Source organism: Oncorhynchus gorbuscha, linkage group LG23 (assembly GCF_021184085.1).
Source record: "Oncorhynchus gorbuscha isolate QuinsamMale2020 ecotype Even-year linkage group LG23, OgorEven_v1.0, whole genome shotgun sequence".
Taxonomy (NCBI): domain Eukaryota; kingdom Metazoa; phylum Chordata; class Actinopteri; order Salmoniformes; family Salmonidae; genus Oncorhynchus; species Oncorhynchus gorbuscha.
In genome coordinates this window covers 2764591-2792458 of record NC_060195.1, presented here as the reverse complement: position 1 = coordinate 2792458, position 27868 = coordinate 2764591, and the positions used below count along the sequence as shown (strand labels likewise).

Below are 27868 nucleotides of genomic sequence, written 5' to 3'. Positions count from 1 at the left end.
GACCAATCGGAATGTTACAGAGAATCCTTCAATCCGTGGTCAGTCGATTGACGGAAGCGCCTCTGTGAAAGATGATTAAAATGTATCTAAAAGTTTTGTATTCGTTGTTGTTGATGTTGAGTTTCTATGGAATCCCTTCAACCGGACAGAAGAAAAAGGAGGTATTTTATTCTCAGCGCACGGTGTCATAATCATTACACTAGCTAGCAGGCTAACGTTAGCTCATGGGTCTAGGAGAGATGGGTTTAGCTAGCTAGCCATGAACTTTTAGGAAGGAACCGGTTACCTAGCTAGTTTGTATCGTCAGTATGCTTCATATATAAGTATCTAGCTCATTGAAATAACTAACACGTCACATATTGCCGTGTCTATGTTCTACTTGGTCTAGAACTTTGACCCTTCCTGCAGCTATAATCCGCATCATTCCTAAACGTTGTTAGCACTTCCGGGTGAGGAAGGTGCCCTCTTTCGTCTCGAGCTAGGTAGATACATTAGAGACTTGTTCTCTGAGAGGGTGGGCCAGTTGATGGACTGGGCTGGTATTAAGACCCTGATCTCTAACCCCTCTTCTCTCTCCCTCCAGACCCTGCTGTCTGAGTGGGTGGGCCGGTATAACACCCGGACCTGTAACCCCTAACCTCTTTGCCCTCTTCTCTCTCCCTCCAGACCCTGCAGTCTGAGTAGGTGGGCCAGCTGATGGACCAGGTCGCTATACGACTCTGACCTCTAACCCCTCTTCCCCTTTTCTCCCTCCAGACCCTGCTCTCTGAGAAGGTGAGTCAGCTTATGGACTGGACAGGGAAGAGAGCTGTGATCCGTATGAACGGGGAGAAGTTTCGTCGCTTTGTGAAGGCTCCTCCCAGGAACTACTCTGTGGTCATCATGTTCACCGCCCTGCAGCCACAGAGACAGTGTGGCGTCTGCAAGTAACTTATCTACAAATTGTTACACCAGATAATGTGATTTAATCAAAGGTGTTTGGTATCCATTACTGGGAGTTACAGGGTGGGTACAGTTTGGTGTAGTGGAGGGAATTTTCTACCAACCTTGGCGATACTGTATTTGTCCACGATTCGTGCAAACATGAGTCTCATAAAATGTCTGTCTCCAGTGCAGGGGTTTCATTTGAATTGGGGTGACAGGTGGGTGTCACATGTCATGATACTCACCTGTCTCGATCAATGAGAGAAGACTTGAAATAGACAAGATGACAGCGTACACATTGTTGGATTATTTTATGGAGCCAAAAAATAATTTATTCAAACAAACCGTCTGCCAGTCAGTAACCGAGACAATTTGTAGTCTGCCGGTCCATTACCGAGACAATTTGTAGTCTGCCGGTCCATAACAGAGACAATTTGTAGTCTGCCGGTCCATAAGAGACAATTTGTAGTCTGCCGGTCCATAACAGAGACTGTGTGTAGTCTGCCAGTCAGTAACAGAGACTGTGTCTAGTCTGCCAGTCAGTAACAGAGACTGTGTCTAGTCTGCCAGTCAGTAACAGAGACTGTGTCTAGTCTGCCAGTCAGTAACAGAGACTGTGTGTAGTCTGCCGGTCAGTAACAGAGACTGTGTGTAGTCTGCCGGTCCGTAACAGAGACTGTGTGTAGTCTGCCGGTCAGTAACAGAGACTGTGTGTAGTCTGCCGGTCAGTAACAGAGACTGTGTCTAGTCTGCCGGTCAGTAACAGAGACTGTGTCTAGTCTGCCAGTCAGTAACAGAGACTGTGTCTAGTCTGCCAGTCAGTAACAGAGACTGTGTGTAGTCTGCCAGTCAGTAACAGAGACTGTGTAGTCTGCCAGTCAGTAACAGAGACTGTGTGTAGTCTGCCAGTCAGTAACAGAGACTGTGTGTAGTCTGCCAGTCAGTAACAGAGACTGTGTGTAGTCTGCCGGTCCATAACAGAGACTGTGTGTAGTCTGCCAGTCAGTAACAGAGACTGTGTGTAGTCTGCCAGTCAGTAACAGAGACTGTGTGTAGTCTGCCAGTCAGTAACAGAGACTGTGTGTAGTCTGCCAGTCAGTAACAGAGACTGTGTCTAGTCTGCCAGTCAGTAACAGAGACTGTGTCTAGTCTGCCAGTCAGTAACAGAGACTGTGTGTAGTCTGCCAGTCAGTAACAGAGACTGTGTCTAGTCTGCCAGTCAGTAACAGAGACTGTGTCTAGTCTGCCAGTCAGTAACAGAGACTGTGTGTAGTCTGCCAGTAAGGGGTCACATGTTAGTTTTACACATGGATGGGGAAAATGCATGTCCTAATATGCCTTTGTGGTACGCCCAGTACGCCAGACTTTTGTGACTAGTCTATTAGTTCCATTGTTCTGGACACACTAAATCATTGGTATCTGAAATATTGAAAGGTATTTGACATGCTGTGTGTGTCCACCCCCACTACAGACAGGCTGACGAGGAGTACCAGATCCTAGCTAATTCCTGGCGTTACTCCAGTGCCTTCACCAACAAGGTCTTCTTCGCTACCGTCGACTTTGATGAAGGATCTGACGTCTTTCAGATGGTATAACTATTCTAACTATATCTCTTTTAGTTTATTTCACCCTTCATGTGTTATTTAGAGCCAGGCTTTAAGCTGTCCATTAGAGCCTAACGGTTGGCATTGGTAAACCAGCCTGATCTCGACAGCTCACGTTCTTTAAGTGAAACTACACTTGACAGCAGCTCTGTCTGGTGACTCTACCTGACTGGATCATTACAACATGAACCTTCTGGAACACTGCTTTAACTGGTGCATATCAACTCAGTAGTGCAAGTTCTCCCACAGGCCTGTAATTTTCATCATAGGTACACTTCAACTATGACAGACAAAATTAGAAAAAAATCCATAAAATCACATTGTAGTATTTTTTAATTTGCAAATAATGGTGGAAAATGATGATGATGAAATGATGAAAATTACAGGCCTCTCTCATCTTTTTAAGTGGTAGTACTTGCACAATTGGTGGCTGACTTAATACTTTTTTGCCCCACTATATAACTACTACTATATTCATATATACTACATATAAAACTACTACTATATTATTATATAACTACTATTATATTCATATAAAACTATGACTATATTCATACATACTACTACTATATTCATATATACTACATATATAACTACTACTATATTCATATACACTACATATTTAACTACTACTATATTCATATATACTACATATATAACTACTACTATATTCATATACAATACAGATTTAACTACTACTATATTCATATATATAACATATATAACTCCTACTATATTCATATATACTAAAGTTTGAACTACTACTATATTCATATACTACTATATTCATATATACTACATATTTAACTACTATATTCATATATACTACATATTTAACTACTACTATATTCATATACACTACATATTTAACTACTACTATATTCATATATACTACATATATAACTACTACTATATTCATATACAATACAGATTTAACTACTACTATATTCATATATATAACATTACATTACATTTAAGTCATTTAGCAGACGCTCTTATCCAGAGCGACTTACAAATTGGTGCATTCACCTTATGACATCCAGTGGAACAACCACTTTACAATAGTGCATCTAAATATTTTAAGGGGGGTGAGAAGGATTACTTTATCCTATCCTAGGTATTCCTTAAAGAGGTGGGGTTTCAACCTTCGCCAGGACAGCGGAACTCCTACTATATTCATATATACTAAAGTTTGAACTACTACTATATTCATATACTACTATATTCATATATACTACATATTTAACTACTATATTCATATATACTACATATTTAACTACTACTATATTCATATACACTACATATTTAACTACTACTATATTCATATATACTACATATATAACTACTACTATATTCATATACAATACAGATTTAACTACTATTATATTCATATATATAACATATATAACTCCTACTATATTCATATATACTAAAGTTTGAACTACTACTATATTCATATACTACTATATTCATATATACTACAGATTGAAATACTACTATATTCATATATACTACATATTTAACTACTACTATATTCATATATACTACATATTTAACTACTACTATATTCATATATACTACAGATTGAAATACTACTATATTCATATATACTACATATTTAACTACTACTATATTCACATATACTACATTAATATAGTAGTAGTGTATATATGTAGTATGTATGAAATAGTAGTAGTTATATACACTGCTCAAAAAAATAAAGGGAACACAGAAACAGACTCCATGAGGGTGGTATGAGTGCCCAACGTCCACAGGTGGGGGTTGTGCTTACAGCCCAACACCGTGCAGGACATTTGGCATTTGCCAGAGAACACCAAGATTGGCAAATTCGCCACTGGTGCCCTGTGCTCTTCACAGATGAAAGCAGGTTCACACTGAGCACACGTGACAGTCTGGAGATGCCGTGGAGAACGTTCTGCTGCCTGCAACATCCTCCAGCATGACCGGTTTGGCGGTGGGTCAGTCATGGTGTGGGGTGGCATTTCTTTGGGGGGCCGCACAGCCCTCCATGTGCTCGCCAGAGGTAGCCTGACTGCCATTAGGTACTGAGATGAGGTCCTCAGACCCCTTGTGAGACCATATGCTGGTGCGGTTGGCCCTGGGTTCCTCCTAATGCAAGACAATGCTAAACCTCATGTGGCTGGAGTGTGTCAGCAGTTCCTGCAAGAGGAAGGCATTGATGCTATGGACTGGCCCGCTCGTTCACCAGAGCTGAATCTAATTGTGCACATCTGGGACATCATGTCTCGCTCCATCCACCAACGCCACGTTGCACCACAGACTGTCCAGGGGTTGGCGGATGCTTTAGTCCAGGTCTGGGAGGAGATCCCTCAGGAGACCATCCGCCACCTCATCAGGAGCATGCCCAGGCGTTGTAGGGAGGTCATACAGGCACGTGGAGGCCGCACACACTACTGAGCCTCATTTTGACTTGTTTTAAGGACATTACATCAAAGTTGGATCAGCCTGTAGTGTGGTTTTCCACTTTAATGTTGAATGTGACTCCAGATCCAGACCTCCATGGGTTGATACATTTGAATACCATTGCTAATTTTTGTGTGATTTTGTTGTCAGCACATTCAACTATGTAAAGAAAAAAGTATTTAATAAGAATATTTCATTCATTCAGATCTAGCATGTGTTATTTTAGTGTTCCCTTTATTTTTTTGAGCAGTGTATGTCATGTAGATGAATATAGTAGTAATTAAATCTGTAGTGTATGCGAATATAGTAGAAGTTATATATGAATATAGTAGTAGTCATATGCAGTGTATATGATTATAGTAGTAGTTATATATGTAGTGTATATGAATATAGTAGTAGTTATATATGAATATAGTAGTAATTATATATGTTACATATCTTATTTGTGTATATAGTTGTAGTTACATATCTTATTTGTGTATATAGTAATAGTTATATATCTGTGTTATTTGTGTATATAGTAGTATTTATTTATATGTGTTATTTGTGTATATAGTAGTATTTATTTATCTGTGTATATAGTAATAGTTATATATCTGTGTTATTTGTGTATATAGTAGTATTTATTTATCTGTGTATATAGTAATAGTTAAGTAGTATTTGTGTATATAGTAGTATTTATTTATCTGTGTATATAGTAATAGTTATATATCTGTGTTATTTGTGTATATAGTAGTATTTATTTATCTGTGTATATAGTAATAGTTATATATCTGTGTTATCTGTGTATATAGTAGTATTTATTTATCTGTGTATATAGTAATAGTTATATATCTGTGTATATAGTAGTATTTATTTATATGTGTTATTTGTGTATATAGTAGTATTTATTTATGTGTATATAGTAGTAGTTAAGTAGTATTTGTGTATATAGTAGTATTTATTTATCTGTGTATATAGTAATAGTTAAGTAGTATTTGTGTATATAGTAGTATTTATTTATCTGTGTATATAGTAATAGTTATATATCTGTGTTCTGTGTATATAGTAGTATTTATTTATCTGTGTATATAGTAATAGTTATATATCTGTGTATATAGTAGTATTTATTTATATGTGTTATTTGTGTATATAGTAGTATTTATTTATATGTGTATATAGTAGTAGTTAAGTAGTATTTGTGTATATAGTAGTATTTATTTATCTGTGTATATAGTAATAGTTAAGTAGTATTTGTGTATATAGTAGTATTTATTTATCTGTGTATATAGTAATAGTTAAGTAGTATTTGTGTATATAGTAGTATTTATTTATCTGTGTATATAGTAGTAGTTAAGTAGTATTTGTGTATATAGTAGTATTTATTTATCTGTGTATATAGTAATAGTTAAGTAGTATTTGTGTATATAGTAGTATTTATTTATCTGTGTATATAGTAGTAGTTATATATCTGTCTTTGTCTCCCCAGTTGAATATGAACTCGGCTCCCTCCTTCATCCATTTCCCTGCTAAAGGGAAGCCTAAGAAGTCTGACTCCTATGAGCTGCAGGTCAGAGGCTTCGCTGCAGAACAACTGGCCCGCTGGGTCGGGGACCGCACTGACGTACAGGTAGCCCCTCCTGACCTCTCACCTCTTTACCTTTCACCTCTCACGCTAGGTATTTGCGTAATGTATTAGTCTGTGTTTATCTGAGTAGATGTGGGTGATCAGGTGTGTATTTTTTAAATTTGTTTTTATTTCAACTTTAATTAACCTGGTTGGCCAGTTGAGAACAAGTTCTCATTTACAACTGTGATCTGGCCAAGATAAAGCAAAGCAGTGCGACAAAAACAACAACGCAGAGTTACACATTGGATAAACAAACGTACAGTCAATAACACAATAGAAAATAAATCTATATACAGTGTGAGCAAATGTAGTGTCGTGTCTTTGGCTATGCCGGATTAAGTTATTTGACATGCTATTCCATAAAATAATTTCTCCGTAATTAATATTACCTGATTGAGCTAATCATGTAAATGTAATTAACTAGAGAGTCAGGGCACCACAAAATAATATTTATAGAGCTGTTATCTTCCGAATAAACTCTTAAAGACCTAGTAATATTTTACATCAATAGCAGTCAGTATTAATCGTCATCTTAATTCAGTCTCATCTGAAAGTTGTAAATTCTTAGTTATCTGCACGAACCTTGGTTAACAAGTTGAATCAGCAATACAAAATTGGGTTTAATTATTTATTTACTAAATACCTAACTAATCACTCAGAATTACACATAATTAATCATAACTTGATTACAAATGACGTCATAAAGGAAAAAGTCCCTAGCGGGCGGAAAAGATATGACAGCTTGTTACACAAAAGAAAAGGGGCTGGGTGAAAGTGAAAGAGCGGAAAGACTGAGAAACAAAGGGTGAAGCTGTGCTAACGTAAATACAGTATCTTATGCATTCTAAATTACCGCCAATTTGGAAAAGGAAAATGCAATAAATATTTACTCTGAGCTGCGCTTCAGTAGGTTGGTGGTAAATGGAAGGCCATGTTGCCCAACCTAGTCCTTTGCAGAAGGTCTCTGATTGTCAATTGGATAAGTTGTAGTAACGTCGTTGTGTGATAGACGGGATACTCTGTCTGTTCCTTCCTAACCCTCGTTTGCCGCGCCTGTTGCTAACTCAACGGCTAGTAGGTATCACTTCTGTAGTGAATAAGAGTTCAAAGTTCAAACCATTCGCAACCAAAGCTCACGCTGATGTTGGCTTCGTTCTGTAGTTATTATCTGAACCATTCTGACATCGGACCATCGTCCTCACGTCCTCGGAACAGGAGGTTATATTGTCGTCAAGGGATTATATAGGAAGGGAGAGGAGGGCGTGTTTGAAAAGTTTTATAGCCCTTGTCCCTTCCCAGGGGCGGGCCACTGATTAAGCAGAGCCCTATCTTATGAAAACCCAAATCTCACATTTTAGAAGCTTAAATCACATTTCATCCCATCATGAATAATTTCATATTCAAACATTTAAATTGAACAACAATTCCATGTGAATCCGATAACTCTGATGTGTAGACTTTCCACTGTAGAGTTTGTCATCTTATCATTGATGAGAATGTCTCAGATGACAACCAAACTGACATCATATTCATTAAGTACCAACGCATATGTTCCATTGGTCGGATTACCAGAATATAGTTAATTTCCTACCCCCAGGCCAACGTCATGACAGTAGTAAGATTAGGAAGGTAAGGCACTACAATATGTATGTGTGTGTGTGTCAGTCTGTTTGTGTGTGTGTCTCTCTCTGTGTAGATCCGTGTGATCCGTCCTCCTAACTATGCGGGGCCGTTGATGCTGGGGTTCCTGCTGGCAGTGATAGGAGGACTGGCTTACCTCCGCAGAAACAACCTGGAATTCCTCTACAACAAGAACGTCTGGGCCTTCTCTGCTCTGGTAGGAACACACTGGTTCATTATGTAGCTGACTATCAAAGTTATGGATGAATCATCATCATCAAAGTGTTGAGTCATTGTCAACGGTTTACGTTCTCTCTAGTGTTTCTGCCTGATCATGACTTCAGGTCAGATGTGGAACCACATTAGAGGACCTCCCTACGCCCACAAGAACCCCACCACTGGACAAGTGGTGCGTCCCTCTCTCTCTCTATAGATATATCTCAACTTCTTATGGCTGGGGGGCAGTATTGAGTAGCTTGGATGAATAAGTTGCTCAAAGTAAACGGCCTGCTCCTCAGTCTCAGTTGCTAATATATGCATATTATTATTAGTATTGGATAGAAAACACTCTAAAGTTTCTAAAACTGTTTGAATGATGTCTGTGAGTATAACAGAACTCATATGGCAGGCAAAATCCTGAGGGGAAATCAAAACAGGAAGTGAGAAATCTGAGCTTGGTATGTATTCATCACAGTTCCCATTGAAATCCCCTTGGGATATTAATGATGTTGCACTTCCTAGGGCTTCCACTAGATGTCAAATATCTATAGAAATTTGAATGAGACTTCTACTGTGTTGTGGGACTGAATGAGAGCAGAATGTATCAGGTGTCTTGCAGTCAGCCAATTTCTGATCATGCGCATTCCTCATTGTATCCACTTGCGTTCCATTGCTCATCAAGACGCAAAGGAATACTCCGGTTGGAACTTTATTGAAGCTATATGTTAAAAACATCCTAATGATTGATTCTGTACTTAGTTTGAAATGTTTCTTCGACCTGTAATATAACTTTTAATTTTTTTTGTCCGCCGTAACGCGCTAACAAAAGGAGGTATTTGGACATAAATAATGGACATTATCGAACAAAACAAACATTTATTGTGGACCTGGGATTCCTGGGAGTGCTTTCTGATGAAGATCATCAAAGGTAAGGGAATATTTATCATGTAATTTCTTGTTTATGTTGACGCCAACATGGTGGCTATTTTTACTATTTTTCTGAGCGCAGTCTCAGATTATTGCATTGTTTGCTTATTCCGTAAGGTTTTTTGAAATCAGACACAGCGGTTGCATTTAAAAAAATATATATTATTATTATTTTTTACCTTTATTTTACTCGGCAAGTCAGTTAAGAACAAATTATTATTTTCAATGACGGTCTAGGAACAGTGGGTTAACTGCCTGTTCAGGGGCAGAACGACAGATTTGTACCTTGTCAACTCGGGGATTCGAACTTGCAACCTTTCGGTTACTAGTCCAACGCTCTAACCAGTAGGCGACACTGCCGCGCATTAAGGACAGGTATATCTATAATTCCATGTGTATAACTTGTATTATCATCTACATTTATGATGAGTATTTCTGTTGAATGATGTGGCTATGCAAAATCACTGGATGTTTTTGAAACTAGTGAATGTAACACGCCAATGTAAACTCATATTTTGATATAAATATGAACTTTATCAAACAAAACATACATGTATTGTTTGATAAAAAGCGCCCTGCACTTTCACTGGCTGTTGTAATATCATCCCGGTAACGGGATGTCAGCCCAAAGCTTAACCCCACTGTTGGACTAGTGGTACATCCCTCTCTCTCTCTATAGATATCTCTTAACATAACCCCACTGTTGGACTAGTGGTACGTCCCTCTCTCTCTATAGATATCTCTTAACATAACCCCACTGTTGGACTAGTGGTACGTCCCTCTCTCTCTCTCTCTATAGATATCTCTTAACATAACCCCACTGTTGGACTAGTGGTACGTCCCTCTCTCTCTCTCTCTCTATAGATATCTCTTAACATAACCCCACTGTTGGACTAGTGGTACGTCCCTCTCTCTCTCTATAGATATCTCTTAACATAACCCCACTGTTGGACTAGTGGTACGTCCCTCTCTCTCTCTATAGATATCTCTTAACATAACCCCACTGTTGGACTAGTGGTACGTCCCTCTCTCTCTATAGATATCTCTTAACATAACCCCACTGTTGGACTAGTGGTATGTCCCTCTCTCTCTCTATAGATATCTCTTAACATAACCCCACTGTTGGACTAGTGGTACGTCCCTCTCTCTCTCTCTCTATAGATATCTCTTAACATAACCCCACTGTTGGACTAGTGGTACGTCCCTCTCTCTCTCTCTCTCTATAGATATCTCTTAACATAACCCCACTGTTGGACTAGTGGTATGTCCCTCTCTCTCTCTATAGATATCTCTTAACATAACCCCACTGTTGGACTAGTGGTACGTCCCTCTCTCTCTCTCTCTATAGATATCTCTTAACATAACCCCACTGTTGGACTAGTGGTACGTCCCTATAGATATCTCTTAACATCTCTCTCTCTCTCTCTCTATAGATATCTCTTAACATAACCCCACTGTTGGACTAGTGGTATGTCCCTCTCTCTCTCTATAGATATCTCTTAACATAACCCCACTGTTGGACTAGTGGTACGTCCCTCTCTCTCTCTCTCTATAGATATCTCTTAACATAACCCCACTGTTGGACTAGTGGTACGTCCCTCTCTCTCTCTATAGATATCTCTTAACATAACCCCACTGTTGGACTAGTGGTACGTCCCTCTCTCTCTCTATAGATATCTCTTAACATAACCCCACTGTTGGACTAGTGGTACATCCCTCTCTCTCTCTATAGATATCTCTTAACATAACCCCACTGTTGGACTAGTGGTATGTCCCTCTCTCTCTCTATAGATATCTCTTAACATAACCCCACTGTTGGACTAGTGGTACGTCCCTCTCTCTCTATAGATATCTCTTAACATAACCCCACTGTTGGACTAGTGGTATGTCCCTCTCTCTCTCTATAGATATCTCTTAACATAACCCCACTGTTGGACTAGTGGTACGTCCTCTCTCTCTCTCTCTATAGATATCTCTTAACATAACCCCACTGTTGGACTAGTGGTACGTCCCTCTCTCTCTCTATAGATATCTCTTAACATAACCCCACTGTTGGACTAGTGGTACGTCCCTCTCTATAGATATCTCTTAACATAACCCCACTGTTGGACTAGTGGTACATCCCTCTCTCTCTCTATAGATATCTCTTAACATAACCCCACTGTTGGACTAGTGGTACGTCCCTCTCTCTCTCTATAGATATCTCTTAACATAACCCCACTGTTGGACTAGTGGTACGTCCCTCTCTCTCTATAGATATCTCTTAACATAACCCCACTGTTGAACTAGTGGTACGTCCCTCTCTCTCTCTATAGATATCTCTTAACATAACCCCACTGTTGGACTAGTGGTATGTCCCTCTCTCTCTCTATAGATATCTCTTAACATAACCCCACTGCTGAACTAGTGGTACGTCCCTCTCTCTTTCTCTCTCAATTCAATTTCAATTAAATTTAAGGACTTTATTGGGAACTTTGCCAAAGCAAGTGAAATAAAACATTGAAAATGAACAGTCTCTCTATCAAATCAAACTTTATTTTTCACATGCGCAGGTCTACAGGTGTAGACCTTACCGTGAAATGCCCTTATTTATTAAATAGACAAATAGATAAAAGTAAAAATAAGAATATAAAGTAACACAATAAGAATAACAATAAGGCTATATACAGGGGGTTCCGGTACCAAGTCAGTGTGCGGGGATATAGGTTAGTACATTTGTTCATGTAGGTAGGGGTGAAGTCACTATGCATAGATAATAAACAGTGAGTAGCAGCAGTGAAAAACAAATATGGGTGGGGGTCAATGTAAATAGTGCTGGTAGCCATTTGATTAGTTGTTCAGCAGTCTCATGGCTTAGGGGTAGAAGCTGTTAAGGAGCCTCTTGGTCCTAGACATAATAATAATAATAATATATGCCATTTAGCAGACGCTTTTATCCAAAGCGACTTAGTCATGTGTGCATACATTCTACGTATGGGTGGTCCCGGGGATCGAACCCACTACCCTGGCGTTACAAGCGCCATGCTCTACCAACTGAGCTACAGAAGGACCCTCCGGTACTGCTTTTAAAAATTATTATAATAATTTTTTTAACCTTTTATTTAACTAGGCAAGTCAGTTAACTTCTTATGGCTTGGATCCCGTTAACAACAGCCAGTAAAAGTGGAGGGCACCAAATTCAAAACAACAGAAATCTCATAATTAAAATTCCTCAAACATATAATTATTTTACACCATTTTAAAGATTAACTTGTTGTTAATCCCACCACAGTGTCCGATTTCAAAAAGGCCAGAGCCTAGTCACAAAAACACACACAGCCATTTTTCACAAAAAGCACAAAAAAGCACAAAAAGCAGAAATATAGATAAAATGAATCACTAACCTTAGATGATCTTCATCAGATGACACTCATAGGACTTGTTTTGTTCGATAAAGTTCATATTTATATACAAAAATCTGAGTTTACATTGGCACGTTATGTTTAGTAGTTCCAAAACATCAGGGGATATTGCAGAGAGCCACATAAATTTACAGAAATACTCATAATAAACATTGATCATGCATGGACTTAGAGATACACTTTTCCTTAATGCAACCGCTGTGTCAGATTTTTTTTTTAAAATTACGGAAAAAGCAAATCATGCAATAATCAGGGTACGGCGCTCAGACAACAAATCAAGCCATACAGATATCCGCCACGTTGGAGTCAACAGAAGTCAGAAATAGCGTTATAAATATTCACTTACCTTTGATGATCTTCATCAGAATGCACTCCCAGGATTCCCAGTTCCACAATGTTTGAATTGTTTGGTAAAGTCCATCATTTATGTCCAAATACCTCCTTTTTGTTTGCGTGTTTAGCCCATTAATCCAAATGCTCAAAGCGCGATCGCTTAGTTCAGACGAAAAGTCAAAAAAGTTATATTACAGTTCTGGGAAACATGTCAAACTATGTATAGAATCAATCTTTATGATGTTTTTATCATAACTTTTCAATAATGTTCTACCCGGAGACTTCCTTTGTCTTCAGAAATGCAAAGGAACTCAAGCTAACTCTCACGTGAATGCGCGTGATCAGATAATGCCTCTCTGCCAGACCACTGACTCACTCCCCTCCCATTCCCCCCTCCTTTTACAGTAGAAGCGTCAAACACGGTTCTAAAGATTGTTGACATCTAGTGGAAACCTTAGGAAGTGCAATTTGAACCCATAGACACTGTGTATTCGATAGCCAAAGAGTTGAAAAACTACAATTCTCAAATTTTCCACTTCCTGGTTGGATTTTTTTTGCCTGGCATATGAGTTCTGTTATACTCACAGACATTATTCAAACAGATTTAGAAACTTCAGAGTGTTTTCTATCCAAAATGTACTAATAATATGAATATATTATCAACTGGGCCTGAGTAGCAGGCAGTTTACTCTGGGCACCTTATTCATCCAAGCTACTCAATACTGCCACCAGCCATAACAAGTTAAGAACAAATTCTTATTTTCAATGACGGCCTAGGAACAGTGGGTTAACTGTCTTGTTCAGGGGCAGAAAGACCGATTTTTACGTTGTTAGCTCGGTGATTCGATCTTGCAACCTTCCAGTTGCTACTTCAATGCTCTAACCACTAGGCTACCTGCCACCCCGGTAGAAGAGAAAACAGTCTATGACTTGGGTGACTGGAGTCTCCGACAATTTTATGGGCTTTCCTCTGACACTGCCTATTATATACAGTGGGGAGAACAAGTATTTGATACACTGCTGATTTTGCAGGTTTTCCTACTTACAAAGCATGTAGAGGTCTGTCATGTAGAGGTCTGTCATTTTTATCATAGGTACACTTCAACATTGTATGATTTTTTAAGGAATTAATTTGCATTAATAATTTTTTGGGATTGTTTGTCCTCGGAATTTTGCCTGCCATATCAGTTCTGTTATATTCACAGACATTATTTTAACAGTTTTAGAAACTAGACTGTTTAGAGTGTTTTCTATCCAAATCTCCAAATTATATGCATATCCTAGCTTCTGGGCCTGAGTATCAGGCAGTTTACTTTGGGCACGCTTTTCATCTGGACGTGGAAATACTGCCCACTACCCAAGACAGGTTAATAACTGTGTGTGTATGTGTGTGTTAATAACTGTGTGTGTTAACTGTGTGTGTGTGTTCATCACTGTGTGTGTGTTGTTTCAGAGTTATATCCACGGCAGCAGTCAGGCCCAGTTTGTAGCAGAAACTCACATTGTGCTGCTCTTCAGTATCCTTTACACACCTCAGTCTGACCCCTGACCTCTAACCCTGTATGAGAGCCTCTCATTGGCTACAGCTTCACTCTGTGACCCTTAACCTCCTGTCCCAGACTCTGCTGTTACCATGGGGATGGTGCTGTTGCACGAGGCGGCCACGTCAGATATGGACATTGGCAAGAGGAAAAGTATGTATCTAGATATCTCTCCCTCTCCTCTCTGCCTGTCTCTCTCCTTTCTCTCGATCTCTGTCTATATTTCTCTCTCTCTCTGTCTATATCCATCTTTCTGTCTCTCTCTTTCAATTGAATTCAAAGTGTTTAATTGGCATGTGAAACACACTACATGACCAAAAGTATGTGGACACCTTTTCAAATGAGTGGATTCGACTGTTTCAGCCACACCCGTTGCTGACAGGTGTATAAAATCGAGCACACATTCATGCAATCTCCACAGATAAACATTGGCAGTAGAATGACCTTACTGAAGAGCTCAGTGACTTTCAAGGTGGCACCGTCATAGGATGCCACCTTTCCAACAAGTCAGTTGGTCAAATTTCTGCCCTACAATGGTCAACTGGTCAACTGTAAGTGCTGTTATTGTGAAGTGGAAATGTCTAGACCAGTTGTTCCCAAACGTTTTATAGTCCCGTACCCCTCTAGCACCAGGGTCAGCTGTACCCCCTCTAGCACCAGGGTCAGCTGTACCCCCTCTAGCACCAGGGTCAGCGCACTCTCAAATGTTGTTGTTTGCCATCATCGTAAGCCTGCCACACACACTATACGATATATTTATTAAACATAAGATTGAGTGTGAGTTTGTCACAACCCGGCTCGTGGGAAGTGACAAAGAGGTCTTATAGACCAGGGCACAAATAATAATATCATAATAATCAACATTTTTGCTCTTTATTTAACCATCTTACATATAAAACCTTATTTGTTTATCAACAATTGTGAATAACTCACCACAGATTAATGAGAAGGGTGTGCTTGAAAGGATGCACATAACTTGTATTGTCAGAGAGTCTCAGGATTAAATCACTTTCCACACACAGTCTGTGCCTGTATTTATTTGTCATGCTAGTGAGGGCCGAGAATCCACTCTCACATATGTACGTGGTTGCAAAGGGCATCAGTGTCTTAACCGTGTGATTGGCCAAGGCAAGAAACTCTGAGCGTAGCCCTAACCAGAAACCTGGCTGTGGCTTCTGATTAAATTCAGTTTTCACAGAACCGCTTGTTTCAATTTTGTTGAGTCTCTCTTGTTCCCATATTGGTAAGTGTACTGGACGCAGGGCATGAAAGGGATAACGAATCCAGTTGTTTCTGTTTCGGGAAAGTACATGCGCAACCAACTCACTCAGGTGCTTCGCTATATCACATTTGACATTGTCTGTAAGCTTGAGTTCATCTGCACACAAAAAAAACTTACAGTGATGTAAAGACCTGTGTGTTGTCTGTGTTAATGCAGACAGAGAAGAGCTCCAACTTCTTAATCATAGCTTAAATTTTGTCCCTCACATTGAATATAGTTGCGGGGAGTCCCTGTAATCCTAGATTCAGATCATTCAGGAAAAAACGTCTCCCAGACAGGCCAGTCGTGTGAGAAACTCAAGCACTCAGACAAGTGAAAATGATGGTCAGTAAAGAAAACTTTAAGCTCGTCTCTCAATTTAAAAAAATTGTCAATACTTTGCCCCTTGATAACCAGCGCACTTCTGTATGTTGTAAAAGTGTTACATGGTCGCTGCCCATATCAGCGCATAGTGCAGAAAATACACGAGAGTTCAGGGGCCTTTGTTTAACAAAGTTAACTATTTTCATTGTGGTGTTCAAAACGTCTTCCAAGCTGTCAGGCATTCCCTTGACAGCAAGAGCCTCTCGGCTGATGCTGCAGTGGACCCAAGTGGCGTCGGGAGCAACTGTTGCAGGCATGTTACCACTCCACTATGTCTCCCTGTTATGGCTTTGGTGCCGTCAGTACAGATACCAACATGAGCAGCAGCTATGTTTGGCTACATACGGACCGTTTTTGGAATTTCCATGAGAGAGTAATGGTTAATGTGATTGGATGAGTAACGGTTAATGTGATTGGATGTTCATTATTTGACCAGGCTACCTGTATTTGACATTGTTGTTATTTCGATGAACACTGGATGGTTTCATTGTATTTTTGGCAGTGAAACGAGGCTACTGAGGCGAGAGAAAAAAACTCACCCAAATGGGTAGCCCCGTTGGAAAATATAAATGGACTGTTTGAAGATGTGAAGAAGAAAAACAATTGTGTTTAAATTTTATTTTAAATCTTTTATGTGAATCACATTTCATTTTGGCGGAACACCTGGGCCACAGAACGCGACCGCCGACTGCTGAACCACGTAAAAATCCAATGTCCTCATTTGTAACACCCATAACAGAGTTCCAAACTGCCTCTGAAAGCAACGTCAACACAATAACTGTTCTTTGGGAGCTTTGCGAAATGGGTTTCCATGGCTGAACAGCCGCACACAAGCCTGAGATCACCATGCCCAATGCCAAACATCGGCTGGAGTGGTGTAAAGATCGCCGCCATTGGACTCTGGCGTTCTCTGGAGTGAAGAATCACGTTTCACCCTCTGACAGTCCAACGGACAAATCTGGGTGTGGGAGATGCCAGGAGAATGCTACTTTCCCCATCGTGCCAACTGTAAAGTTTGGTGGAGGAGCAATGATGTGCATAATCCATCTTTGTAGCAACAGTTTGGGGAAGGCCCTTTCCTGTTTCAGCATGGCAATGCCCCCGTGCACAAAGCAAGGTCCATACAAAATGGTTTGTCGAGATCAGTGTGAAAGAACTTGACTGGGCTGCACAAAGCCCTGACCTTAACCCCATCGATCACCTTTGGGATGAACTGGAACACCAACTGTGAGCCAGGCCTAATCACCCCCAACATCACTGCCCGACCTCACTAATGCTCTTGTAGCTGATGGAAGCAAGTCCCCGCAGCAATGTTCCAACATCTCGTGGAAAGCCTTCCCAGAAGAGTGGAGGCTGTTACAGCAGTAAAGGCCTTGATTTTGTAAGGAGATGTTTGACGAGTAGGTGTCCGTGTACTGAGATGTTTGATGAGTAGGTGTCCGCGTACTGAGATGTTTGATGAGTAGGTGTCCGCGTACTGAGATGTTTGATGAGTAGGTGTCCGCGTACTGAGATGTTTGATGAGTAGGTGTCCGCGTACTGAGATGTTTGATGAGTAGGTGTCCGCGTACTGAGATGTTTGATGAGTAGGTGTCCGCGTACTGAGATGTTTGATGAGTAGGTGTCCGCGTACTGAGATGTTTGATGAGTAGGTGTCCGCGTACTGGGATGTTTGATGAGTAGGTGTCCGCGTACTGAGATTTTTGTCGTACTTCTGGTCATGTTGTGTATTCGTGTTTTTTTCTCCATTAATAATAACATATTGTAAGAATTATTCTTCCACTTTGACAGAATATGTTGTGTAGATCTGACACAAAAAATGACACCCATTTTAATCACACTTTGTATTACAACAAAATGTGGAAAATGTCAAGGTTTCTGAATACTCTCTGAAGGCACTGTATATTTCTAAAGCTCTGTTTTTATTTCTCTACCTCTTTTGAAGTAGCTGGTCCCACTAGACTTGATGAGTATGTGTCACAGGTGTGCTGGAACTAACTGTCTCTCTCTCCCCCTCTCTGTCTCTCGCTCCCCCCCTCTCTCTCTCTCTCCCCTCTCTGTCTCTCTCTCCCCCCCCTCTCTCTCTCTCCCCCTCTCTGTCTCCCCCCCTCTCTCTCTCCCTCTCTCCCTCTGGCTCTCTCTCTCTCTCTCCCCCCTCTCTCTCTCTCCCCTCCCCCCCCCCCCCCTCTCTCTCTCTCTCCCCTCTGGCTCTCTCTCTGTCGCTCCTTCCCCCTCTCTCTCTCTCTGCCTCTCTCTCTCCTCTGTCTCTCTCTCTCATCTTTCTCTCCTTTCTTCTCTCTCTCTCATCTTTCTCTCCTTTCTTCTCTCTCTCTCTTATTTTATATATATATATATATAAATATGGCATGGGATACATCTGTTAACATTGCCAAAGCAAGTGAGGTAGATAATATATAAAGTGAAATAAACAATAAAAATTAACAGTAAACATTACACATACAGAAGTTCCAAAACAATAAAGACATTACAAATGTCATATTATATATATACAGTGTTTTAACAATGTACAAATGGTTAAAGGACACAATATAAAATAAATAAGCATAAATATGGGTTGTATTTACAATGGTGTTTGTTCTTCACTGGTTGCCCTTTTCTCGTGGCAACAGGTCACAAATCTTGCTGCTGTGATGGCACACTGTGGAATTTCACCCAGTAGATATGAGATTTGATCAAAATTGGATTTGTTTTCGAATTCTTTGTGGATCTGTGTAATCTCAGGGAAATATGTCTCTAATATGGTCATACATTGGGCAGGAGGTTAGGAAGTGCAGCTCAGTTTCCACCTCATTTTGTGGGCAGTGAGCACATAGCCTGTCTTTTCTTGAGAGCCATGTCTGCCTACGGCGGCCTTTCTCAATAGCAAGGCTATGCTCACTGAGTCTGTACATATCTTTCCTTAATTTTGAGTCAGTCACAGTGGTCAGGTATTCTGCCGCTGTGTACTCTCTGTGTAGGGCCAAATAGCATTATAGTTTGCTCTGTTTTTTTGTTCATTCTTTCCAATGTGTCAAGTAATTATCTTTTTGTTTTCTCATGATTTGGTTGGGTCTAATTGTGCTGCTGTCCTGGGGCTCTGTAGGGTGTGTTTGTGAACAGAGCCCCAGGACCAGCTTGCTTAGGGAACTCTTCTCCAGGTTCATCTCTCTGTAGGTGATGGCTTTGTTATGGAAGGTTTGGGAATTGCTTCCTTTTAGGTGGTTATAGATTTTAACGGCTCTTTTCTGGATTTTGATAATTAGTGGGTATCGGCCTAATTCTGCTCAGCATGCATTATTTGGTGTTCTACGTTGTACACTGAGGATATTTTTGCAGAATTCTGCGTGCAGAGTCTCAAATTGGTGTTTTGTGAAGTCATTGGTTGGTGAGCGGACCCCAGACCTCACAACCATAAAGGGCAATGGTCTCTATGACTGATTAAAGTATTTTTAGCCAAATCCTAATTGGTATGTTGAAATTTATGTTCCTTTTGATGGCATAGAATGCCCTTCTTGCCTTGTTTCTCAGATCGTTCACAGCTTTGTGGAAGTTACCTGTGGGTCTGTATTTGTGGTCCTGGTGACTGGACCTTTTTTGGAGCACCATTATTTTGGTCTTACTGAGATTTTCTGTCAGGGCCCAGGTCTGACAGAATTTGTGCATAAGATCTAGGTGCTGTTGTAGGCCCTCCTTGGTTGGTGACAGAAGCACCAGATCATCAGCAAACAGCAGACATTTGACTTCGGATTCTAGTAAGGTGAGGCCGGGTGCTGCAGACTTTTCTAGTGCCCGCGCCAATTCGTTGATATATATGTTGAAGAGGGTGGGGCTTAAGCTGCATCCCTGTCTCACCCCATGACCCTGTGTGAAGAAATGTGTGTGTTTTTTGCCAATTTTAACCGCACACTTGTTGTTTGTGTACATGGATTTTATAATGTCGTATGTTTTACCCCCAACACCACTTTCCATCAGTTTGCATAGCAGACCCTCATGCCAAATTGAGTCGAAGGCTTTTTTGAAACCATCAAAGCATGAGAAGACTTTGCCTTTGTTTTGGTTTGTTTGGTTGTCAATTAGGGTGTGCAGGGTGAATACATGGTCAGTTGTACGGTAATTTGGTAAAAAGCCAATTTGACATTTGCTTAGTACATTGTTTTGATTGAGGAAATGTACGAGTCTGCTGTTAATGATAATGCAGAGGATTTTCCCAAGGTTACTGTTGATGCATATTCCACGGTAGTTATTGGGGTCAAATTTTGTCTCCACTTTTGTGGATTGGGGTGATCAGTCCTTGGTTCCAAATATTGGGGAAGATGTCAGAGCTAAGGATGATGTTAAAGAGTTTTAGTATAGCCAATTGGAATTTGTTGTCTGTATATTTGATCATTTCATTGAGGATACCATCAACACCACAGACCTTTTTGGGTTGGAGGGTTTTTATTTTGTCCTGTAACTCATTCAATGTAATTGGAGAATCCAGTGGGTTCTGGTAGTCTTTAATAGTTGATTCTAAGATCTGTATTTGATCATGTATATGTTTTTGCACTTTATTCTTTGTTATAGAGCCAAAAAGATTGGAGAAGTGGTTTACCCATACATCTCCATTTTGGATAGATAATTCTTCGTGTTGTTGTTTGTTTGGTGTTTTCCAATTTTCCCAGAAGTGGTTAGAGTCTATTGATTCTTCAATTACATTGAGCTGATGTCTGACATGCTGTTCCCCCTTTTTTCCATAGTGTATTTCTGTATTGTTTTAGTGATTCACCATAGTGAAGGCGTAGACTCGGGTTTTCCAGGTCTCTATGTTTTTGGTTGGACAGGTTTCTCAATTTCTTTCTTAGATTTTGCATTCTACATCAAACCATTTGTCATTATTGTAAATTTTCTTCAGTTTTCTATTTGAGATTTTTAGATTTGATAGGGAAGCTGAGAGGTCAAATATACTGTTAAGATGTTCTACTGCCAAGTTTACACCTTCACTATTACAGTGGAACGTTTTACCCATGAAATTGTCTAAAAGGGATTGAATTTGTTGTTGCCTAATTGTTTTTTGGTAGCTTTCCAAACTGCATTTCTTCCATCTATAGCATTTCTTAATGTTACTCAGTTCCTTTGGCTTTGATGCCTCATGATTGAGTATTGCTCTGTTTAAGTATCTCACCATACCTTCTCTTCTATGCAATCTGGTTTCAGAACTGGTCATGGGTGCACCTCAGCCACGCTCAAGGTCCTAAACGATAACTTAACCACCATCGATAAGAAACATTACTGTGAAGCCGTATTCATTGATCTGGCCAAGACTTTCTACTCTGTCAATCACATCCTCATCGGCAGACTCGACAGCCTTGGTTTTCAAATGATTGCCTCGCCTAGTTCACCAACTACTTCTCTGATAGAGTTCAGTGTGTCAAATCGGAGGGTCTGCTGTCCGGACCTCTGGCAGTATCTATGGGGGTGCCACAGGGTTCAATTCTTGGACCGACTCTCTTCTCTGTATACATCAATGAGGTCGTTCTTGCTGCTGGTTAGTCTCTGATCCACCTCTACGCAGACGACACCATTCTGTATACTTCCGGCCCTTCTTTGGACACTGTGTTAACAACCCTCCAGGCAAGCTTCAATGCCATACAACTCTCCTTCTGTGGCCTCTAATTGCTCTTAAATACAAGTACAACTAAATGCATGCTCTTCAACCGATCGCTACCTGCACCTACCCGCCTGTCCAACATCACTACTCTGGACTGCTCTGACTTAGAATACGTGGACAACTACAAATACTTAGGTGTCTGGTTAGACTATAAACTCTCCTTCCAGACCCATATCAAACATCTTAAATCTAGAATTGGCTTCCTATTTCGCAACAAAGCGTCCTTCACTCATGCTGTCAAACATACCCTTGTAAAACTGACCATCCTACCAATCCTTGACTTTGGCGATGTCATTTACAAAATAGCCTCCAATACCCTTCTCAACAAATTGGTTGCAGTCTATCACAGTGCAATACGTTTTGTCACCAAAGCCCCATATACTACCCACCATTGCAACCTGTACGCTCTCGTTGGCTGGCCCTCGCTTCATACTCGTCGCCAAACCCACTGGTTCCATGTCATCTACAAGACCCTGCTAGGTAAAGTCCCCCCTTATCTCAGCTCGCTGGTCACCATAGCATCTCCCACCTGTAGCACACTGTAACGGTTTTGACTTGAGGTTATTATTTATAGGGGTGCCAGGTAGGTTGTGCCTACCAGAGAAAACATTGGTTTGTCCTTTTAGTTTGGGTGGGAATGAGTCCCATCTGGTCCGTCAAGTAAGTAACCCAGTATTAAACATACCATCAATATATAAATTATTTTACCACAGAACTTTAAAGCGTATCAACTCTTACTAAGTCCTCAACTACAACTAACTACATAAATCATCACAGTATACCTCACATCAAAACAAATTAAATACCGTATACAAAAAGGTTGTAGTCAGTCGGTCAGTTAGACAATCCAATCCGCCAATAGATTTCCAGCGGAGAAAGGCCACGAAGAACGGAGAGGTGTAGTCTAGGGACGCAAAGAGTGGATCCGATCCTGGGTAAACTCTATTAGGCTACAAAACACACGTTTAACGGCAACAAAACAACCGGAATAGAGAAGCTTCGGAACTGAGGGTTGAACACATCCTCATTCACGTCTCCATCACAACCCCACTTTTGCGCAGCTGATGCTGGTTATTTAATTGGGAATTAAAGGGAAAGCACTCTATTGGAAGGAGAAGCACTGAGACGGTTCAGAAAAATTTGGAGCCGTCACAACACGCTCCAGCAGGTATATCTCTCTAGTCACCCCCAAAACCAATTCTTTCTTTGGCCGCCTCTCCTTCCAGTTCTCTGCTGCCAATGACTGGAACGAACAACAAACATCTCTGAAACTGGAAACACTTCTCTCCCTCACTAGCTTTAAGCACCAACTGTCAGAGCATCTTACAGATTACTGCACCTGTACATAGCCCACCTATAATTTAGCCCAAACAACTACCTCTTTCCCTACTGTATTTAATTAATTTATTTATTTTGCTCCTTTGCACCCCATTATTTTTATTTCTACTTTGGACATTCTTCCATTGCAAATCTACCATTCCAGTGTTTTACTTGCTATATTGTATTTACTTTGCCACCATGGCCTTTTTTTTGCCTTTACCTCCCTTATCTCACCTCATTTGCTCACATCGTATATAGACTTGTTTATACTGTATTATTGACTGTATGTTTGTTTTACTCCATGTGTAACTGTGTCGTTGTTTGTGTCGACCTGCTTTGCTTTATCTTGGCCAGGTCGCAATTGTAAATGAGAACTTGTTCTCAACTTGCCTACCTGGTTAAATAAAGGTGAAATAAATACAAATAAAAGAGTAGACTGTGATTTTGCTGTGGTCTGATAGGGGTGTCAGTGGGCTGACTGTGAATGCTCTGAGAGACTCTGGGTTGAGGTCAGTGATAAAGTAGTCTACAGTACTACTGCCAAGAGATGAGCTATAGGTGTACCTACCATAGGAGTCCCCTCAAAGCCTACCATTGACTATGTACATACTCAGCGTGCGACAGAGCTGCAGGAGTTGTGACCCGTTTTTGTTGGTTATGTTGTCATAGTTGTGCCTAGGGGGGCATATGTGGGAGGGAATGCTGTCACCTCCAGGCAGGTGCTTGTCCCTGTGTGCTGAGGGTGTCAGGTTCTTGTCCGGTTCTGGCATTTAGGTCGCCACAGACTAGTACATGTCCCTGGGCCTGGAAATGATTGATTTCCCCCTCCAGGATGGAGAAGCTGTCTTCATTAAAGTATGGGGATTCTAGTGGTGGGATATAGGTAGCACACAGGAGGACATTTTTCTCTGTTAGGATAATTTCCTTTTCAATTTCTAGCCAAATGTAGAATGTTCATGTTTTGATTCATTTAATGGAGTGAGTTAGGTCTGCTCTATACCAGATTAGCATACCTCCTGAGTCCCTTCCCTGTTTCACACCTGGTAGTTTGGTGGATGGGACTACCAGCTCTCTGTAACCTAGAGGGCAACCAGTGGGTCCGTCTCCTCTATACCAGGTTTCTTGCAGGATGACAATGTCTGTATTACCGATTTCTTTGGTGAAGTCCAGGTTTCTGCTCTTCAGGCCAAAGGCAGATGACCTCAGGCCTTGGATATTCCAGGATGATATAGTGAAGGCTTTTTGTTCCATAGAGTGTCCAATGTTGTTGGTCGTGGTTTGGCCTCAGGCCAGTAAGAGCCTGCTGAGCATCTGGTACATGCCATTGGCTTAGGCGAGTGTGAGAGTGGGGGTTGGGACTGTTTGCCCGCTCACTACCTGGGTGTATGTGTGGCTTCCATGTTGAGGCCCTCTTTGCGGGGGTGGGGTGCATGGGGTGGGCAGGAGTGGCATAGGTCTGATCTGAGGGGGCCTAAATGGGGTGTGGGCATGGTTGACGCGGGGGGGGTGTTGATTGGATGGGGTGGGGGTGTGGATGTGTCTGGGGGTGCGGTGGTCTGGATGTAATTCCTCTTGGCGTTGGTCCTCTATGTGTAGGTCCAGGGGGGGGTCCTGCAGGTCTGGGAGGGTGTCTCGCTGGTCTGAGTGGGGTGTCTATTGATCTGTTGCTCCTGTGTGAAGTGTTGGGGATACGTTTGAGAGCGATGTCCTTTCAGGCTAAGGTGGGCACTGCTGCCTTGTAGAGGTGGACCTGGTCATAGAGGCTGTTCAAGTCCAGGGTGGAGTGGTGGGCCAGGAAAACATTTGGTTTTGAGGCACAGTCACGGGAAATACTTGCGTTTACCCACTGTATTGTGGCAGGGTGGAAGTATTTTCGTGTTAGCAGGGTGGAGATAACCACTTGTGCGTTGGGGAAAGTAGAAGAAGCCTTTTCAATCACCCCCTTCAGTGCTGTGGCCACCCTTTCCTGCTGTGCTCTCAGGTCGTTTGTGCCTCCTGTGTATTATCATGTGACTGGGTGAGCTTAGTTGGTCCTCAGACAGAAGGTTGAGGGTGCGCTGGCTGTTTGGACATCAGAGTTTAAACACAATGTGTTTGGAAAAAGTATTTTTTCTTCTATATATTTCCCATTTGAGTCCATAAGTAGTACAATCTGTGTCTTGTGTTTGTCCTCAGTGGGTGTGGGGGGGTTGTCAGAAGGACTATCAGGGTGGCTGACAGGGGGGGTGCTCAGAGGGGGTGAGAGCCTCTGGGCTTGGGGTTCTTCATTTGTCTGTTCTGCTGTGATGTCGACTCTATGGTCAGGGTCTGGTGTGGACTGTTCTGCTGTGGTGTCGAGACTTTTGTTGGGTGCTGAGGTGGGCTGTTCTGCTGGCTTCTCTGTGGGGGTGGCCACCTTTCTAGTGGGTTGTTCTCTGTCACACGCCGTCCCTCTCCTCCGTCCCCGTCACCCTCTCCTCCGTCCCCCTCACCCTCTCCTCCGTCCCCCTCACCCTCTCCTCCGTCCCCCTCACCCTCTCCTCCGTCCCCCTCACCCTCTCCTCCGTCCCCCTCACCCTCTCCTCCGTCACCCTCTCCTCCATCCCCCTCACCCTCTCCTCCGTCCCCGTCACCCTCTCCTCCGTCCCCGTCACCCTCTCCTCCGTCCCCGTCACCCTCTCCTCCGTCCCCGTCACCCTCTCCTCCGTCCCCCTCACCCTCTCCTCCGTCCCCCTCAACCTCTCCTCCACCAGCAGTCTGATCCTCCCCTCTAGTGCTCTGTTCTTCTCCTGCTCCTGCTCTTTCTCCTGTTGAAGTTGTCTCACCACTGTCCAGGGTGCAGATATGTCTCTCTCCACCTCCAGCATTCTGGGTCTGGTTAAGGGGGTGTTGTTGTGCTGGACTGTTGTCTGGGTCTGTGCTGACTGGAGTGTAATCACCTGCTGGTCCAGCTCCACCTGCCTTACCTCCAGCTGGGTGAATTTATCCTTCATTTCAATGAGGGAGTAGTAATATGTGCTGGGAGGTTGACTCTCCGCTGGGGGTTGCTCGTCTGTGGGGTTACATAATGAAGAGGTCTGGTCTGACCCGCTCGGGGTGGGGGTATCTTTGTCAAGGGAGAGGTTCTCCTGCTGGGCTGATTCTTTAATATGGTGAAAGTCCAGCTGAAACTTTTTGGGGTTACCCTGTACCAGTACTGTTCCGGACTTATAGAGGTTTATATTAGCTGACTCAGAGTCCTCGTTGTCAAGTGTTGAGTTTCCACCCCTCGTTAACCCCCCCTCTCTTAACAAAGGGGTAGTGTGCTAATATAACACTGTGCCATGCCAGAGGATGGTTTGTGTGGAAGATAAGGTTGCTGATGTTCCAATTTTTGTAATAGTCAGCAAAAAGTGTCTCTTGATTTTCCATAAGGATCTTCATTTTGTAATCTTTTCTTGCCTTATTATTCTTTACATGCACAGGGTACTGTATTTTAATTACCTCTGAACAGCAGGAGGGAGCTTCTAAGGCCTCTCCATTTGGTTGGGGTAGACTGTGTGACTCTCCTGCCATTGTTGGGCTAATGGGCTTTGACACCTCTCACTTGACACGTCAGTGCTAGTTGAAGCTGTATAAAGTTGGCAGAATTATGTTAAAATTCAGTCCTTATAAAGTAATGTTGTGTATTTTTCTTCTTGGCTTTTGGAAATAAAATATAGTTTCAGACTAAACATTACTCACTCAGTTCCAGGTTGGATGGTGTTTTCAGGTTTCTGTTGTTTTCCAGAGAATTTGCTGTATATGTATATCATCCTTGGTAGTTGTGAACCTTCCAGGTGATTCCGTAATTCCGTCCAAAATCAGGTTGTAGGTTTTAAGTTTTGATGTGGAGTGGGGTATATGTTGTAGAGGGTAGAATCCAGTATGTGTTCCTGACAAAAAATAAAAGTTTATCTAACTCCTAATCTATCTTTTTTAAAGAAAATAAAATGCTGAAAAATGCAGGAGCTCATCTGATCGTGACCTCTGCTCTGCTCTCTCTCTCTCCTTTCCCCCTATCTGTCTCCTCTGTTTCTAGTCATGTGTGTAGCAGGGATCGGTCTGGTGATGCTCTTCTTCAGTTGGCTGCTGTCCATCTTTAGAGCTAAATACCATGGATACCCTTACAGGTAATAAATAAACACACACACACACACACCTACTTTTCACTCCGTTGTCTGACTAACTGTTTGTGTTTCCAGTTTCCTGTTGAGTTAGAGAGCTGGGAGGAAGAAGCCTGGAAGCTCCATAGTACCTCGGACGCCTCACACACCAGAACACTGTTCATCTGGGGTTATCTCCTCTTCTGTTGCTGGAAACTACCAGGAAGACATTGTTTACATTGACATTCACAAAGTTCACAATGTCTTTTTATTAATAAATACTGTACATGAATATAAACATAATCCATTAAATGTAGATATGAAGGTGACCATTGACAGCAGCAGCAGACGGGTCATAACAGTTAGTCAGTGTTCAACATGGTGGTGAGATGGAAGGAGGGGAGGGGCATGAGGATGTTCTATCTACATGGAGGAGGGGGGTTAAGGATGTTCTATCTACATAAAGGGGAGGGGGTTAAGGATGTTCTATCTACATGGAGGAGGGGGCTAAGGATGTTCTATCTACATGG

The 27868-nt window shown here is 41.6% G+C and overlaps 1 protein-coding gene across 1 annotated transcript; it reads left to right on the top strand.

The window, feature by feature from the left end:
• LOC124011305 (magnesium transporter protein 1) lies at positions 1–27674 on the top strand. The gene is made up of 10 exons (XM_046324534.1): positions 1–161; positions 757–926; positions 2396–2513; positions 6442–6582; positions 8279–8419; positions 8522–8611; positions 14536–14599; positions 14702–14776; positions 27275–27365; positions 27438–27674. The coding sequence occupies exons 1-10, from the start codon at positions 72–74 to the stop codon at positions 27451–27453; spliced, it is 996 nt and encodes a 331-aa protein (XP_046180490.1). The 5' UTR covers positions 1–71; the 3' UTR covers positions 27454–27674.
• Positions 27675–27868: the final 194 nt, after the last annotated feature.